Genomic DNA, 15,254 nt, shown 5'->3' with positions numbered 1-15,254 from the left:
CTTTTCACCCACTCCAGGCCCCGCAGCTCAGGTCTGGGCCCCACCCCGGGGCACAAATTCCTGCCCAGTTCAGAGAAGCAGGCTCAGTGCCAGGAGCTGCAGAGACAGAACAAGACATGTTCCCTTCACACAAAGAGTCAGGATGGAGTCCTTGTCACCTGAGCGTAAACCCAAACCTCCGTCAGTGTTAGGCCGTGTCAAGAGGAAGGGACTGGGCTTTTTCCACTGGGTCCTCCCACCCCAGCCATCAGCTTGGCGCCCACAGGGGACATCATCACCCCATGGGGCTCCTTCCTCCTTGGCAGCTGCTAACTCAGGCATCCTGCCTCCCAGACCCTTGCTCATCTGCCTCCAGTTTCCCCCAGAATGTCTCTTTGGCTCTTGGCTAGGTTTGGGGGATCCTGCTTCCCAGACAGAATCTAGTTCCTGGCTATCTTCCCCTCCTCCACAGTTCTTCTGTGAATAGGGACCTAGAAAGTCTTGGGATGGAGTTTGTGGGTGGAGGAAGGGACCAGAGTCATACCCAAGAGCCTGGAGACCATGGCTGTGTTTTCTAGCTCACCCCGGAGCTCCCCTGGGCTCACCCGCAGGCCTGCCCCCGGCTCATCCTGTCCATTTGAAGGACCACTGGATTGGAAATAACAGGCCGCTGGTCAGCCCTCTCCTCCCTCCAGGGACACATCTGGTCCCCGCCTCTCACCCTCCCAAAGGGACACAGTCAGGCAGGGAGACGGAAGGGAGCAGGGAGCAGAGCAGACCAAGGAAAGCAATTAAAGAGCTGGTCTCAGGGTTAGAGGCTGGGGGCAGGCTTGAGCGGCCCCTGGCTGGGTGGGGAGGCGGGAGTAGAGCAAGGGCCCGAGCTTATTAACCCCAACACAGCAGCCTGGCCCCTGGGTCTGTGAAGGTGAATGAGCTGATGCCTCCAACAGCTGAGGGGCCGTTGAGAAGGAGAAGGAGTCCAGGGGTTCAGCCAGGAACCCTTCTGCAGCCACAGGAGTCGGGCGCTTCTAACCGACAGAGCTGGGCTGGGCACAGGCTCAGGATCGGAGAAGGAACCATCCCTGGCTTGAGGCAGCCATCCTCCAACCATCCTCCAACAGAAAGGGGAGACCCCTGCCCTCAGGGAGCTCCCAGTTGACAGTGAACCACGGGTTCTCCCATTAGGTGGCTCCCATCCAAGGGGAGAGGGCGGCTCCTGTCCTGTGGGTGCCTGAGTCTGAAGGGGGAGACAGACCCTACCCTTAGGTGCATCCCAGTCTGATGGGAAAACATAGGTCTAGCAACGGGAGGACCCCATCTTCAGGGGGCCTTGTCCTTGGGAAGCCTCAGGCTGAAGTGCAGAAGAGACTTGCACCCATCGGAGATGTTGACACACCAAGAGGTTTTCAAGCCAATGGAGCTGTGGGTCTCAAGCCCACAAGGGTTGGGGAAGGGCAAGGATGGAGGGACAGAGCCCACTGGGGGAGTCAGGGAGGAGAGAAAGCAGGGTGGGAAACAGCCTATACTCTGAGTCTCCTCCAGAACAGTGGGACATAACTCTCACATGTCCCCTGGGAGACCCAAAGCCACAAACAACTAGTGATCTGGGGGCAAAGGGTGCTGCCCCCTCCCCACATCCTGTCCACACTGCCAGGTAACTGCCCTTTGCAGGGGGGGCCTGCCCACACGCTGTCCCTGCCCCAACCCCAATGGGGTCAACAGGACATGGCTGCTCCCCTGGAAGACCCAGCTCCCAGCCCCCCGGGTCCACCCCATCATAGATGCGCTAACATGGAAACAGGTAAAGCACCTGGTAGGTGTTATTAAATGGAAGCAGGATTTGTCGAGCACCTGCTGTGTCCGGCTTTCACTGATTTTTATCTCACAGCTACCTTGGAAGTATGTCTAGACCTCATTTTACAGATGGGGAAATGGAGACTCAGAGAAGGTTCCTCAGTCATCCAAGATCATACAGCTATTGAGTGGCCATGGCCTTGCTCTCTCCCCTAGACGGCACTGCCATAGCAGTCAGAGGCAATTCTAGTGAGCCATCTAAGTAATGCACATCTGGGTTTTAGAAACCCTGCCTAGAGTTGTGAGACCAACTTTCTTCTTGCCTCCAAAGGGCTATGTCCACCAGGCCACTCGGACCTGGTCAGCTCAGCACTGCCATCTAGTGGCCAGTTTCCCTCCTCAGAGATGGGTCACCACCGAGTGGGTGGACTGGTCAGAGATCCATGTTCTCTCCATCCCACTCACGCTTGCTGACCACCATGCTGTGCCAGGCACTGGGAGAGTGGCAGGAGCACAAGCGGAGTCAATGGGCAGCAGTCAAGGGACAAAAGGGCCCCTTGAATTAGAGGCTGGCAGGTTTGGAAAACACTGGGCACCTTGTGTGTGGGTTGAGGCCGGGTGAAGTGTTGATCTATCCTGGGATCAACCTGGGCCTCGTAGGCAGGAGGGCATCCTGGCAAATTCTGATGTAGAAGATGGGCACAGGGAGTGGGAGGTCATCTTGTCCCCAACTCAGCTTGAAGTGGGGCGCAGCTTGGCTGAAGGCCGTGAGGAAGGGTGTCCAGGCATTCTCTTCTTGGGGCCCGCAGCATTCTGCCATCTAGTCCAGAAGTCAGTCTAGGAACTGGCCTGAGGCTTTGGATGATGAAGCCCTCAGATTGGGGAAGCAGGAGAGGAAGCGCCACAGAGAATGGGGCCTGAGTCAGGCTGGGAGGAGGGGGGTAGAGGTGGAGGCCGGGAGCTGTGTCTCCCTGAGGCAGATGTGCATCACGGTGTGATCTAGAACAGAGAAAGAGGGGACATAACTGTCCAACAACAGGGCTTGGTTACATTAATGCACATAGTGGAAAACCATGCAACTGTTAAAATGATGATGTAGATAAATATTTATTGATATGGAAAGATGTTCACAACATATTGTCTAGTAAAAAAAAGCAAGTTACAAAATAATTTGTACAGCGTGAGCCTACTTTTAAAAAATGAATTTATATGTGTAGAAAAAAAATCCGGTAATGTTTATATCTCCAGGTGGCAAAATTATAGCTAATTAAATTTTGTTTTGCTTATCTGTATTTGCTGATTTTTCTACAATGAATGTATAATAAAAAATAATGAAGGTTTGACAAACAACCATGACTGAGTCTGTCTATCTCTTTGCTTCTCTGTGTGGACATCTTCAGAGAGTTAAGGGCTGAGTGTGGAGCTGGGTCTGAAGGTTGGATGGGAGTTGAGGATGGAGGGAGAGGGCCTGGGCCGGTGACAGGGGCCCAGCGAGGTGGCTGAAGGGGTTAAAGAGGGGGCCTCATCTGCCGCTGCTAAAACGAGCTGAGCCTCTGTCTCCCAGACACAATTACTGAGAGTCCCTGACAAGCCCTTCCTGCTCTATTACATCTTTTCCCTCCAGGACCGCTTTGCGCTCATTTCAACTAGATTTCAATTGTACAAAGAGAGAAGGCCACACGCTGTGACTTGCCCTGCAAGCTGGAAGGGCAGCCTCTCCAAGCCACTGAGAGGAGTTAGGACAAGGGTTTGTCCCCAGTCTTGTTCTTCCTTTAATGTCACTCCCAGGCCCCATCCCTCCCCAGCCCCTCAACCCACAGCAGGATCAAGTGACTGGGTGCCCCCTCCTAAAGATTCAAGATTCCCCTCCCCATGATACTGCTCAGGCCCAGGGTCAGACTCTGCTAAAGAATTAGGGATTCTCACCTCCTCTCTCTGCTTGGGACTCACGGGGAAATCTCGGCAAGCAGCCTGTAACCTGCCCAAATGAAAAGCATCTCCCCTGGCATGGACGAGGGGGCATTGCCCAGACAGGAGCTCAGGGGCTGAGCTGGCTCTGACAGCTGGGGAGGAGGCAAGTAGCCAGGCCCTGTCTGCAGAGCTGGAGGCCTGGCAGTGCTGGACTACCCCCAGGGCCTTCCCTTGGTGCCCACTGAATGACTCACCACTGTGAGGTGCCCACTGAATGACTCACCTTGGCACAAACACAATGGTCAGGGGTGGGCACAGAGCCTGCTTCCTCTTGCACCCCAGCCCCCATCAGATGCTTTCCGAGAAGCTCTTTGAGCAAGGGGCTTGGGCTGCACCCCACCCAACAGGCTGGCATCTTGGGATAAAAACAGCACAGCCCCCTGCAAGGGCTGCCCTTGCCACGCGACACCCTCACCGGCAGTGGAGAACAAGGCTCCGTTCAGCAAGTGCTCAGGAAAAGGGATCAGAGGCCCAGGCGTGGGCAGTGGGCAGTGGGGCGGGGGGTGGGGGCACGAGAGGAAGGCTGCCCACTTCCCAGAAGTCCAGGGACAGAGATGGGTGAAGGGCCTGGGCAGGGTACTGACCCCGGGGGACAAGATAGAAGGTGTGATTGGATCTGAAATCTCAAGGGGCAACAGGGCCCAGGCCCCAGGCTCCCAGTTCAAACCCACTGGCTCCTAGGTTCCCAAACCCACCAATTCTCCAGAAGCCTTTCCCAGCTTCTCAGCTTGATGTGTGGGAACTTGAAGGAGATAAATCTCCAGTGTGAGAGTGAGGTGAGGGGTGGCCAGGGAAACGGGGTGTTACAGGAACAAAGATGGGAGTTGGGACAGCCAGCTCATTCATAAGTGCTTTGTGGAGCTGTCAAGGCCTGCACTCTTGGAGGGGGTGCGGGGAGGCTGGGCAAGGAAGGGGTGAGCCCGATGAGGCTGAGGCTGGGGCTTAAGGGTGACCCAGGGGGAGGGCCAGAGAGTGCAGCGCCTGTCCCCACTTACCCTATCAGGGGCTCCACGTTCCTTCCATCATTCCCCCACTGCTAGACAGAGGCCTCAACTGACCCTCCAGACAAAGGGCCGGTTCTAATTCCAGCCCACAGCCCCACACCTGCAGATGGGGAGAAAGCAGGAATGCAGAACGCCTGTATTCAGAGGGAGGGACTGCAGGAATCTGTTGGGAATGAGGCTGGCAGGAAACTGTAACATAGGCTGTTCCTTGAAGATATGGAACAGGTTTGTTTTCCACCAGATTCCCAGCATCTAACAGGCACTGAGTGTGCCTGAGAATGCTGAGTCAGGAAAGGCCTGGGTCATAGGATCTAAAAGTTAGAAGACAGGTCAGAGGTCATCTGGTCCAGCCCTTCCTTGACCCACCGTCCCAGTGAAAGGGTCTCCTTGTCCAGTGGTCAGGGCCCCAGACGCAGCATCGGCCCCGGGAACTGCCCACTAGCACCTCTGTCTGGAGCCAGGCTGGGGCTGGCATGCCCAGGAGGCCCTGTCTCTGGGCACAGTGACCTCGGTGGGCATGAGAGGCACTCTCCCCATGGCTGGGCTGTGGCCCAGCCCCACCCACTCAGGCTATGCCAGGGGGTGTTGCCAGGGGCAGCCTGGGCCGGGCCAGGCCGGGCCCTCCTCCATAAAGCCAGCACATCCCAGGAGCAGGCAGAGCCAGGACAGGATGGAGAGGAGACGGGTCACCTCAGTGGCTCGCCGCTCCTATGTCTCCTCCTCAGAGATGGGGATGGGGGGCCGCCGCCTGGGTCCTGGCACCCGCCTGTCCCTGGCTCGAATGCCGCCTCCACTCCCGGCCCGGGTGGACTTCTCCTTGGCCGGGGCGCTCAGCTCCGGCTTCAAGGAGACCCGGGCCAGTGAGCGGGCGGAGATGATGGAGCTCAATGACCGCTTCGCCAGCTACATCGAGAAGGTGCGCTTCCTGGAACAGCAGAACAAGGTGCTGGCTGCCGAGCTGAACCAGCTGCGGGCCAAGGAGCCCACCAAGCTTGCCGACGTCTACCAGGCGGAGCTGCGCGAGCTGCGGCTGCGGCTTGATCAACTTACCGCCAACAGCGCCCGGCTCGAGGTGGAGAGGGACAATCTGGCGCAGGACCTGGGCACCCTGAGGCAGAAGTGAGGAGGGGGCCGCAGAGGGGCCTCATGAACAGGGAGCACTGAGCCACCCCCCACCCCGGGAGAGGCAGCACCTGCAGGCCTGCGGGGTCTCGGGCAGGGGCTCTGCCTCCCTGCTCCCCAGTTTCCCACCTCTGGGAGGAGAGGGTGGCCCTTGCTCCCCAAGATGAGGGTGGGCCCGGGAGGAGGCCCAGGATCTCAGGGATCTGATTCCCAAAGACCTTCGGGTACTCTCAGCACCTCCCCGCTGGGGAAAGCTGTGTGGGACAGTCAGGGACCCCCAGCGGGCAGGGTCTCTGCGTTTCACTCACTGCAGGGCCTTGTTACTGTGGTCGGGGAGCGCACGTATTCTGAGCCTGGGTCCGTCTAGAGGGGGAACTGGAAGGGAAGATTGGTATGCACCAGGAGGACTGGGCTGGGGCTACAGGAAGAGGGGGAAAGAGCAGGCAGAATACTGGCTTCAGAATACAGGAGACCCTGCCTGTCACCAGCTTATGACCCTAGTCAAGACACTTCAACTTGCACAGCTGTAAAGCGGAGATCTTAATAAAACCCATTTCCAAAGGTCAGAGGAAACCCCAGGGGCATGGTCCTTGCTGAGCTGGCAGGGCATGCATGTGTGACTTCAAGTGCAGGAGGACGTGTGTGTGTGTGTGTGTGTGTGTGGTGTGTGCAGCAGTGAGTGTACATTGGTGGAAGCGCCTGTGTGAGCGGGAGCAGGTGCAGCAACCCTGATAAGGCAACTTGGTAACGAGTTAAAGCAAAGGACCTTGTCTGCTCACCCTCCTGGCCAAGTCCTTCTGCCCCTCACTCCTCTTGCCACTCACATTGGTCCTGGGAGGGAGGGGGGGGGTTCTCTGGCAGCTACCTCCAGGGAGACTAGGGCAGGGGTCCTATAGTCCTCAGAAGAGCCCGGACCCAGGAATGTGTCCCCCTACCCCAGGCTCCAGGATGAAACCAACCTGAGGCTGGAGGCTGAGAACAACCTGGCTGCCTATCGACAGGTCAGGGTGGCAGAGGGGAGGGGCCGGGGAGGGGGAAAGTGTTGATGGCAGCCCACCCAAACATAGCCCCCAAGCCCAGCCCTCCAGAGCAATGTGCTGCTCCCCCCAGCCACAAAAGGAGGGATCAGATAAGACTAGGGAGTGGGGAGGAGGAGTCTGGGGTCAGAGGGGCCCTTTGCTTCCTCCCTACTCCAGGAGGCAGATGAAGCCACCCTGGGCCGTCTGGATCTGGAGAGGAAGACTGAGTCTCTGGAGGAGGAAATCCGGTTCTGGAGGAAGATCCATGAGGAGGTAAGGCCAGGGCAGAGGGAGGAAAGGCCAACACAGAGATTGGAACTGAGGAAAAGAGACAGAGAGACAGAGACTGAGGCAGAGGTATTCAGACATAGAGAGAAGGAGACAGACTGACAGAGAGAGAAAGAAAATGGGAGAGAGAGAAAAGACAGAGAGAGATACAGAGAGAGACTAAGGGAGACAGAGATAAAGACAGGGCCTTCCCTGGTGGTCCAGTGGTTAGGACTCCACGCTTCCACTGCAGGGAGCACGGGGTCCATCCCTGGCTGGGGAACTCACGTGCCTCGCTGTGCGGCCGGGGTACAAAATGATAGATAAGAGAGCATCCCCAGCCCCCGGTAAAATGCACACAGACACACACTCCACTTACTGAGAATTACAACAGGCCTCATTGCCTCCTGTTTTTCTTCACTACAGCCCAGTGAGATAGGGACCGCCGTTCCAGTGTTATCTCCTTTTCACAGAGGAGGACACTGAAGCCCAGAGATGTTAAAGAACTTGCTAGGGTCACACAGTTAGTCTCTCTGACTCCATTCCCTCTGCCATCTGTCTCCATTTAAATGAGAGCCATACATAAAAATACACACACAAACAAACCAACCAACCCCCCCACCACAGCTGAGCTCTGACTTCAGATAATGGATGCAGAATCCACGGCCTCAGGGAACCTGGGAACCCACAGGCACACCCACACCACAGGGACTCAGTCACTCTCCCACGAGAACACAGGCACACTTTCAGTGCTCCTGCCTTCCAGGCTTGGGAGGAGGACACCATGAGACCCCCAAAGTACCCCCCGCCTCCCTTAGCCTGGGCCATGCCATTTCCTTCAACTAGGAATGACCATCTCCCTTAGCCAACTTCTGTGTCCGAGGGGCAGACAGAAGAGGGCATGATGCTGGGGGGAAACCCCAGTTGCAGCCTGGTCCCTGAGCCCTGGCATCCCTTCTCTCACCCTGGCCAGGAGGTGCGGGAGCTCCAGGAGCAGCTAGCTCAGCAGCAGGTCCACGTGGAGATGGATGTGGCCAAGCCCGACCTCACAGCAGCCCTGAGAGAGATCCGTATGCAGTACGAGGCAGTGGCGTCCAGCAACATGCATGAGGCGGAGGAGTGGTACCGCTCCAAGGTAGCCCTGACTTTGGGCCAGCCTGCCTCCTCCAGGCAGCCCTCCTGGCTCCATACAAAGGAACTGGGGAAGGAGGGTGGAGGAAGCTGGGGGAGGATCCTCTCTGAGTGACTGATCTTCACCAGAGAAGTGAGGTGACTTGCCCGGGGTTACACAGGCATTATTATTTCCAATAAGTACTTATTAGTACTTATTGCTATTACTATTAGCCAACACTGTTGTGTATTAGGCCCTGTGCTTTGCATGGATTATTTTACCATGAAGTAGGTACTGTTCTTTGATAGATGAGAGAACTAAAGTCCAGAGAGGTTAACCAATTTGCCGAACGTCACACAGCTCCTAAGCAGTAAAGCTGGATTTCTAACCCTAGCTATCTCACTTGGGAGCCTGAATTCTTGATGCCTCTGTATCCTGGGTTATTGAGCATCTACTACATCTCCAGCTCTGCCCAGGATACAGAGACATGTCTGACCAGGGAGATGTTATGTCACCCAATAATGATGTCTACGGAGAACACAGCAGGGCAGAGTTTATATACAATGTGGGGACAGGAAGGATATCATAGAAGGGAGGGCACTGGGACCAGGCAGGACTGGAAGCCTGTGAACATAAAGAAAAGAGGAAAGGGGCATTCAGAGTGCAGGACAGAGCCTGAGTAGAGGCCGAAAAGCACAAAGAGGTAGGGGCCCAGAGATCCTGGGCCAGGGCGTGGAGCTGAGGAGTTTAAGTGGCAGAAGCCAGTGATGGTTCTGAGCAGGGCAAGACGTGGTGGAGCCCTGAGGGCTTCACTGCAACAGGGCTATTAGAATCCAGCGCTTGCTCACCAGAATCCCCTGTGTAAGGTGGAAGAGGACAGGGTTCAGTCACGTGGATGGAGCTGCCAGTGCTGGAGATTCTGGATTCCGTGGCGAACACTGTTCCATTCCTGCATTCCCTGACCAGGCACTGTGCTAGGTGCTGGAGACGTAGCAGTGTCTTCTGTGTCCCCGGTCCACGGGCCGCAGTCGCTGCGAATAATCCCACCCAGGGCCAATGGCTGGGGTGAGCTGGACAACCACCCTGGGGTCCCGCCCATCTCCCTGATCCTCCAGACATCGTTCCTCCCCACGGGCCCGCACAACTTCCGCCATAAGCGTCCCCAGCCCTCCGCTCAGCATAAAGCCCTCTCCCCATTTAGTTTGCGGACTTGACGGACGCCGCTGCCCGCAACGCGGAGCTGCTCCGCCAGGCCAAGCACGAGGCCAACGACTACCGGCGCCAGCTGCAGGCCTTAACCTGCGACCTAGAGTCCTTGCGCGGCACGGTGAGCGCGGGCAGGGCCAGAGGCGGGGGGACGGGGCCCGCGAGCGGAGGCTGGCGAACCGGAGGAGGGGACCTGCCGCCCTAGGAGGTGCTGGAAAAGGGCCAGGGGCTGGGACCAGGGCTGGGGGCGGAGCTCTGAAAAGTTACTCGGGGCGGGGCCTCGAGAAACCAGCCGACTCCACCCACAGAACGAGTCCCTGGAGAGGCAGATGCGGGAGCAGGAGGAGCGCCACGCGCGGGAGGCGGCGAGTTACCAGGAGGCGCTGGCCCGGCTGGAAGAGGAGGGGCAGAGCCTCAAGGACGAGATGGCCCGCCACCTGCAGGAGTACCAGGACCTGCTCAACGTTAAACTGGCCCTGGACATCGAGATCGCCACCTACAGGAAGCTGCTGGAGGGCGAGGAGAACCGGTGAGCCCAGCCCAGCAGCCCTCCCTGCGTGCCCCTCCCTGGAGCTGCTTTGCTCCCTTCAGGGACTGTCTTATTCAGTCTTGTGTCCAGCCCCCTCCTATCCCAGTGCCCAGCACAGTGCTTGCCTAACACACAGTTGGTATTCAATAAATGTCTGATGAATGAATGAATGGATTCAATTCAGCCCATGTTGATTAGGTCCCGGGGTAAGGACTCGGGTCACCTCCCAAACTAAGAGGCTCACTTCCCACCCTCCCAACAAAAATCGGACTTCTTTTCCCCTGACCAGTGTCTTCTGCCTCCTGGGAATTCTCTTCGCCACTCTTCCCTCCCCTCTGCCATCCTCCAAGCACCCACTCTCTTTTGAATAGAGATGTTCCCCTCACAACATCCAGGCCCCTTGCCGGATTTGGCAGCTCCAAGGAGTGTGTTTGCTGCTGGGGAAGCTAAAAGATGGGGTCGGCCTTTCCTGGCAGGGAAAAAAGCCTCAAAGCTGTCATGAAATCCCCAGACCAGGACCTGGCCTGGGGATATCCTAGGGCAGCCTGGTCACCCCTCTCTCTCTCTCTGCTGTCTTTCAGCATCACCATTCCTGTGCAGACCTTCTCCAACCTGCAGATCCGAGGTCAGTAGAACAGGGTCTTGTGGGCAGAGTGTTGGACTCCTGCCCCCTCCCCCAGGCCTGTGGGTTGCTGTTCTGGCCTGGGGCCGAGGACCAGGGCAAACGGGCCTGGGGCTCTCCATGGGGACCTTCATGATTCACCGCAGAACTTCTAGCCAGAACACACCATCCCAGAGCATTCGAGGTGGGGCTTACAGCCACTCCTGTCCTGCTCTGCCCTTTGTCCCACACCCCCCCCCATCCCCACACCCCATTCCATTGCAGAACTGGGTGATGACGGTCTCAACCTCTGTCCTGTCTGCAGATCCCTGATTAAGCTCTGCACATCCAAGTGTTTGATGTTTGTGTGTTTTTTTTTTAACTGCTTGTCACTACAGGGGGCAAAAGCACCAAAGAAGGGGAAGGTCACAAGGTCACAAGACATCTCAAAAGCCTCACAATACAAGTTATACCAATACAGGCTCACCAGATTGTAAATGGAGCCCCACCGGCTCTCGGTTAGCTGCCTGCCTTATAGACACGGTGCTCTTCTCAGCTTGATAGGGAGCGAGCCTCACCAAGCCCACTTTCCCCATCCTCTTGGGCTCCCTCCTCCCAGGTTTCCTTAAAGGGCCAAGCCTGTGTCATTTTCCCAGCAGCCTCAGCACCCAGCCCAGGACCTGGCACAGGGTAAATGTAGGTTAGAGTAGCAGAGTTGGCCGGTGTTCAAGGTGATAAGTCCTCGGGTGCACAGGTGAGATGTTCTGGGGCCTCTGAGCAAACGCCAGCCTCTGCCTCACCTCTTTCCCATCACTGGGAGGGCCCCTAGGGTCTCGCTGTGCCCGGCAGCTAGGCTCTCTGCCTGATTCTTCTGTCCCTGAGGCTCCATTGTTCAGCTCAGTGATGATTCAACCCAGAGGATTATTTCCCCCTGGACTGCTGCTCTTGGAGTGAACAAAGTTTTATGTCCCCTGCTCTTAATTTTAAATATTAGTGAGTGTGACATGTTATATTTTTCTCTCTGAGGGGGGAAAAAAAGTCAATTACTTCTTACTTGTATGTGGCCCTCAAATGATTCTTAGCTAAGGAAAAAAAAATTCTTCTTTCTTTTGGGCTAGAAATTTAGGAACACTAGCTATGCATGTATCAGGGCTTAGTTCAGCATCAGAAAGGTTAACCAGGCAGACCAGGTAGAGGCAATACTGCCAAATGCCAGACAGAAAAGGGTCACTAGGGCCCAGAGGAGAGGCAGAGAGAAGTAGGAAAGAGGAAGGGGGACAGGAAAGGGACCCACGTGTATTGAGCACTAATATGTGCCCGTCATTTAACAAACATTATTTCAGTTAACTGACTCCTCACTCCCACCTAGAAAAGTAGACAACAGCATCCCCATTTTGCAGATGAGGACACTGAGGCTGGAAGAGGTAAATTAACTTGCCCACAGTCATGTGGCTGAGCTGGGACTCAAGTTCTGGCCTGCCTGACTTCAAAACCCACGTGCTCCTTCCTTGGCACGGCGCTGGGTTGTCAGGAAGCCAGGGGCCAGGTGAGGGCTTGCAGAGGGGCTGAAATGCAGCCAGGCCAGGAGAGCGAGTGGGGCAGCAAGGACTTGCCCAGCACCATAGGGACTTAGGAGGTTGCCAGCCCCTTTGGAAGAGCCTATGCCCTCTCTGCCTGATTGGATAGGCTTTTGGACTCATGATTGGGGATTTCATGGTGAAACCGAGGGTGGGAGAGGATGTCTAGTGCCCTGAGAGCCCACGGAGGCCTCCTCTCCTCATGCCTGCAGAAACCAGCCTGGACACCAATTCCATGTCAGAAGGCCACCTCAAGAGGAACATCGTGGTGAAGACCGTGGAGATGCGGGATGGAGAGGTGAGGAGGGCGGATCCCAGATTCTGGCCCCGGCAGACTCTGGAAGAAAGCTTGACTGGCACATAGAAGGTTGTTGATCATTCACAACAGCTCCTCTGGGAGGCTCTGCAAGAGGGGAAGGAACCCGGATGTAATTCATTTCCCCAGCCCCTCCACTGGCAGTTCTAAGGGGAGCCTGGGTGCCTAGACCACTGGATGGGGTCCTGACTCCAGCTTTCTCCCTATCTCACCCTCAGACTCCGGTGCCCCCATGCCAGGCCTGGGGGAGAGAAAAAGAAAATTAAAGTTAGTAGCTTTCACTCCCAACTTTCAACTTGCAGCTTGGTGAAAGGAACCTGGCAGAAGAATGGTATGGGGGGATTGGTCATAACCCCCTCCCTATCACACCAGCAACAGTACCAGCTAATCTTACAAGATCAGCTCACCATGTGCCAGGCACGGTGCTAGTTGTTTGCCCACGTTACCTCATCTCCCCCTCTGACTGCTGCATGGGCGTGTTCCGGCTACTATCATAGAAAAGATGACCCAGGAAGGCGGGGGACTTGTCTAGGTCCATAGCCTAGCTGTGGTGGACCTGGAGTCTGTGTGAGCTCCTAACCTAACTGTGGCACTTTCTCTGTCCCCTGCAGGTCATTAAGGAGTCCAAGCAGGAGCACAAGGATGTGATGTGAGGCAGGACCCACCTGGTGGTCCCTGCCCCACAGTATGAGGGGCCTGCAGCAGGAGTCGGGGTAGTTGCCTCTCCTCTGCTAGTTAATTTCCCCAGACTTGAGTTCCCACCCACCCCAGCTGCTCCTCTTCCCCCTCAGTCTCTATGTCAGCTTGCTGCCCTAGGCTCCATCAGCATTAAGGCTGTCAGACAGCACCCACCCGGCACCCAGCAACTCTAACAGGGCACTCACCCCAAAGGGGCAGCCTGGAGGGGCATGGCCAGCAGCTTGGGTTAGAATTGGGAGGGAGGAGAGAAGTTGGGGAGGGCAGGGAGACCTAATAAATCACCCTCCATATCCCGAATCCCTGTTGTCATGGCAACTGTTGCCAGAGCCGGAGGTGTCTGGGGGTATCTGGGAAAGGGGTCTTTGAATTTCCTCAGGCTGGTGGAGGAAAACCGAGACGCTGAGACAGGCAGGGGAATCCCCATAGGCAAGGCGGCCTTGGCCAGAGGCTTATTCTTCTAGACTGACTCTGCCCAGTCTGAGGGTGGGTGGGGCTATCCTGCTACCTGGAGTAGTCACCGGACAGAATTCCTGGCCTGCCCAGATTGCAGAGGGGCCTCCTGAGTGATGGTTCAAGTGTCTCAGCCCCACTGAGCTGCCACGTGGGCATGCTGTGGGCCCGTGGGAGCTTGATTCTCAGTACTTGGGGGAACTACAGTGTAAGTGGTGAGGGAAGGGGTGCTGGGAGGGAGTAGAAGGGGGCCTGGCCCCGAGCTGTGGGCACAGAGAGGTCAAGCCCAGGAGGACTCCCCCGCCCCCGATACAGGCTGGAGGGGGGGCAGGTAGAGATGGTAGAGGAGGCGGTTGGGATGAGGCCAGACATCAGAGTGGGGGGCTGTGAGTGAGCAGTTACACTTGGCCTCTGGGTCGTGGGAATCAAGAAAGTGACTCATCCTCTTGAAGATGGTGAAACAGGAAAGAAAGAGGCTGCTGTTCCTGGGGGCAGGGCCCACTTTGTCCCAGCTCTAAAGGCCCTTTCCTGGCTGCGTAACCCCTGTCCACCCAGGCCTGGGAGCCGCTGCAGCTGCCGCCTGACCCCAGCAAATACTGCTAGGCAAAGCCTCTGCCGCACGCCTGACCCTCTCCTCCCCACAGTGACCGCTGCTCTTCCCTAAGCCAAGGCCCCTGTTGTCCCCTCGTAGTCAAATACAAAGCTTACCCCCGTGTTTTAGGTAGCGCCCTATTTTATAATTTGGGAACCCGAGGCCCACGCAGAGTGAAGACACTGGTTTGTGTTCCTGCAGCCTAGAGGCAGGACAGCTTGGGGCAGACACTTTCACCCCGAGCACCTGTTCTGCGGTCCACGGGAAGACTGGCGGACACGAGATGATCAGTGCCCACGAGCGGGGCTCAGAGGCCCACTCCAGTGTCCCCATCTCCCTCTAAGGCAGAGGGAGGGAGAAGTAGGAGTCCCTCCCTCTTTCCAAGACTGGTGCCCTTCCCCTACTCCCTCCTGCCACCCACTGCTGCTAACCTTCGGGGCACCACTGCTGCCTTTAGTCACTGACATAAATAAAGACAACTGCTGTGGCTTTCCCCAGAGTGGACTCTCATCTGTTCGGCAGAGGCTGGGGCTGGGGGAAGGGGGCAGGAAGTAGCCTTGGACAAGACACAACTTGCTTCTTATCACTGATCATCTTGGGACCCCCAGCCACCCCCAGCAGTGGCCACATGACAAATCCCATCCCCAGCCCTGCTCTGCCCTGCAGCCCTGGTGCCTGCCCCCCACGGCCTTCGCTTCCCGCCCCTCTTCTCACCCCCAGCCCCCAGCCTGGGTGCAGTCTCTCAGGAAAGTGCTGAATTCAGTCTCCAATTTCCTCACCCATTTCCCCTGTTCTAGTCTTTACCTGTATTCCCAAACTCACCATTTCTACCTGCCAGTCCCGGGATGAGGCTGGGAAAGAAGGCAAAGAGGATATATACTAGGTACCCCGACTCTTTTCTTCCCCCACTGCTACCCCCAATTCAAACAGCGCCCACTTAGCAATCCTCGAAGGCAAGAAAATAAAGCACGTCAAACACTGTTCAACACCAGACAGGTGATAAATGTTAGGTTCACT

The 15,254-nt window shown here is 56.6% G+C and overlaps 1 protein-coding gene and 1 long non-coding RNA gene across 3 annotated transcripts; one reads left to right on the top strand and one right to left on the bottom strand.

Annotated features, from left to right (window-relative positions):
* Positions 1 to 5,403: 5,403 nt before the first annotated feature.
* On the top strand, positions 5,404 to 14,718 carry GFAP (glial fibrillary acidic protein). Of its 2 annotated transcripts, XM_059906355.1 has the most exons (10): positions 5,404 to 5,867; positions 6,811 to 6,871; positions 7,067 to 7,162; positions 8,130 to 8,291; positions 9,469 to 9,594; positions 9,782 to 10,002; positions 10,584 to 10,627; positions 11,002 to 11,121; positions 12,393 to 12,478; positions 13,108 to 14,718. In XM_059906355.1, exons 1-10 carry the CDS (start codon positions 5,419 to 5,421, stop codon positions 13,147 to 13,149), a joined length of 1,407 nt encoding a protein of 468 aa, XP_059762338.1. In that variant the 5' UTR covers positions 5,404 to 5,418; the 3' UTR covers positions 13,150 to 14,718. The 2 variants fall into 2 exon arrangements, with proteins under 2 accessions (XP_059762338.1, XP_059762339.1); XM_059906356.1 differs by lacking the exon at positions 11,002 to 11,121 and having other exon boundaries at positions 5,419 to 5,867.
* LOC132354497 (uncharacterized) lies at positions 8,804 to 9,938 on the bottom strand. Its single transcript, XR_009499323.1, has 3 exons — positions 9,848 to 9,938; positions 9,116 to 9,298; positions 8,804 to 8,891 (listed from the first exon to the last, which is right to left on the bottom strand). It is a non-coding gene; the product is annotated as an uncharacterized LOC132354497 (long non-coding RNA).
* Positions 14,719 to 15,254: the final 536 nt, after the last annotated feature.

Source organism: Balaenoptera ricei, chromosome 20 (genome assembly GCF_028023285.1).
Source record: "Balaenoptera ricei isolate mBalRic1 chromosome 20, mBalRic1.hap2, whole genome shotgun sequence".
Lineage (NCBI taxonomy): Eukaryota > Metazoa > Chordata > Mammalia > Artiodactyla > Balaenopteridae > Balaenoptera > Balaenoptera ricei.
This window is presented reverse-complemented; position numbering and strand designations above follow the sequence as displayed.

Bases quoted from the DNA above. Each gene is read 5' to 3' on its own strand.
- GFAP (XM_059906355.1), top strand. From the start codon at position 5,419: ATGGAGAGGAGACGGGTCACCTCAGTGGCTCGCCGCTCCTATGTCTCC. The intron at 6,872-7,066 runs GTCAGGGTGGCA...TCCCTACTCCAG, and splicing joins ACCTGGCTGCCTATCGACAG to GAGGCAGATGAAGCCACCCT. The intron at 8,292-9,468 runs GTAGCCCTGACT...CTCCCCATTTAG, and splicing joins AGGAGTGGTACCGCTCCAAG to TTTGCGGACTTGACGGACGC.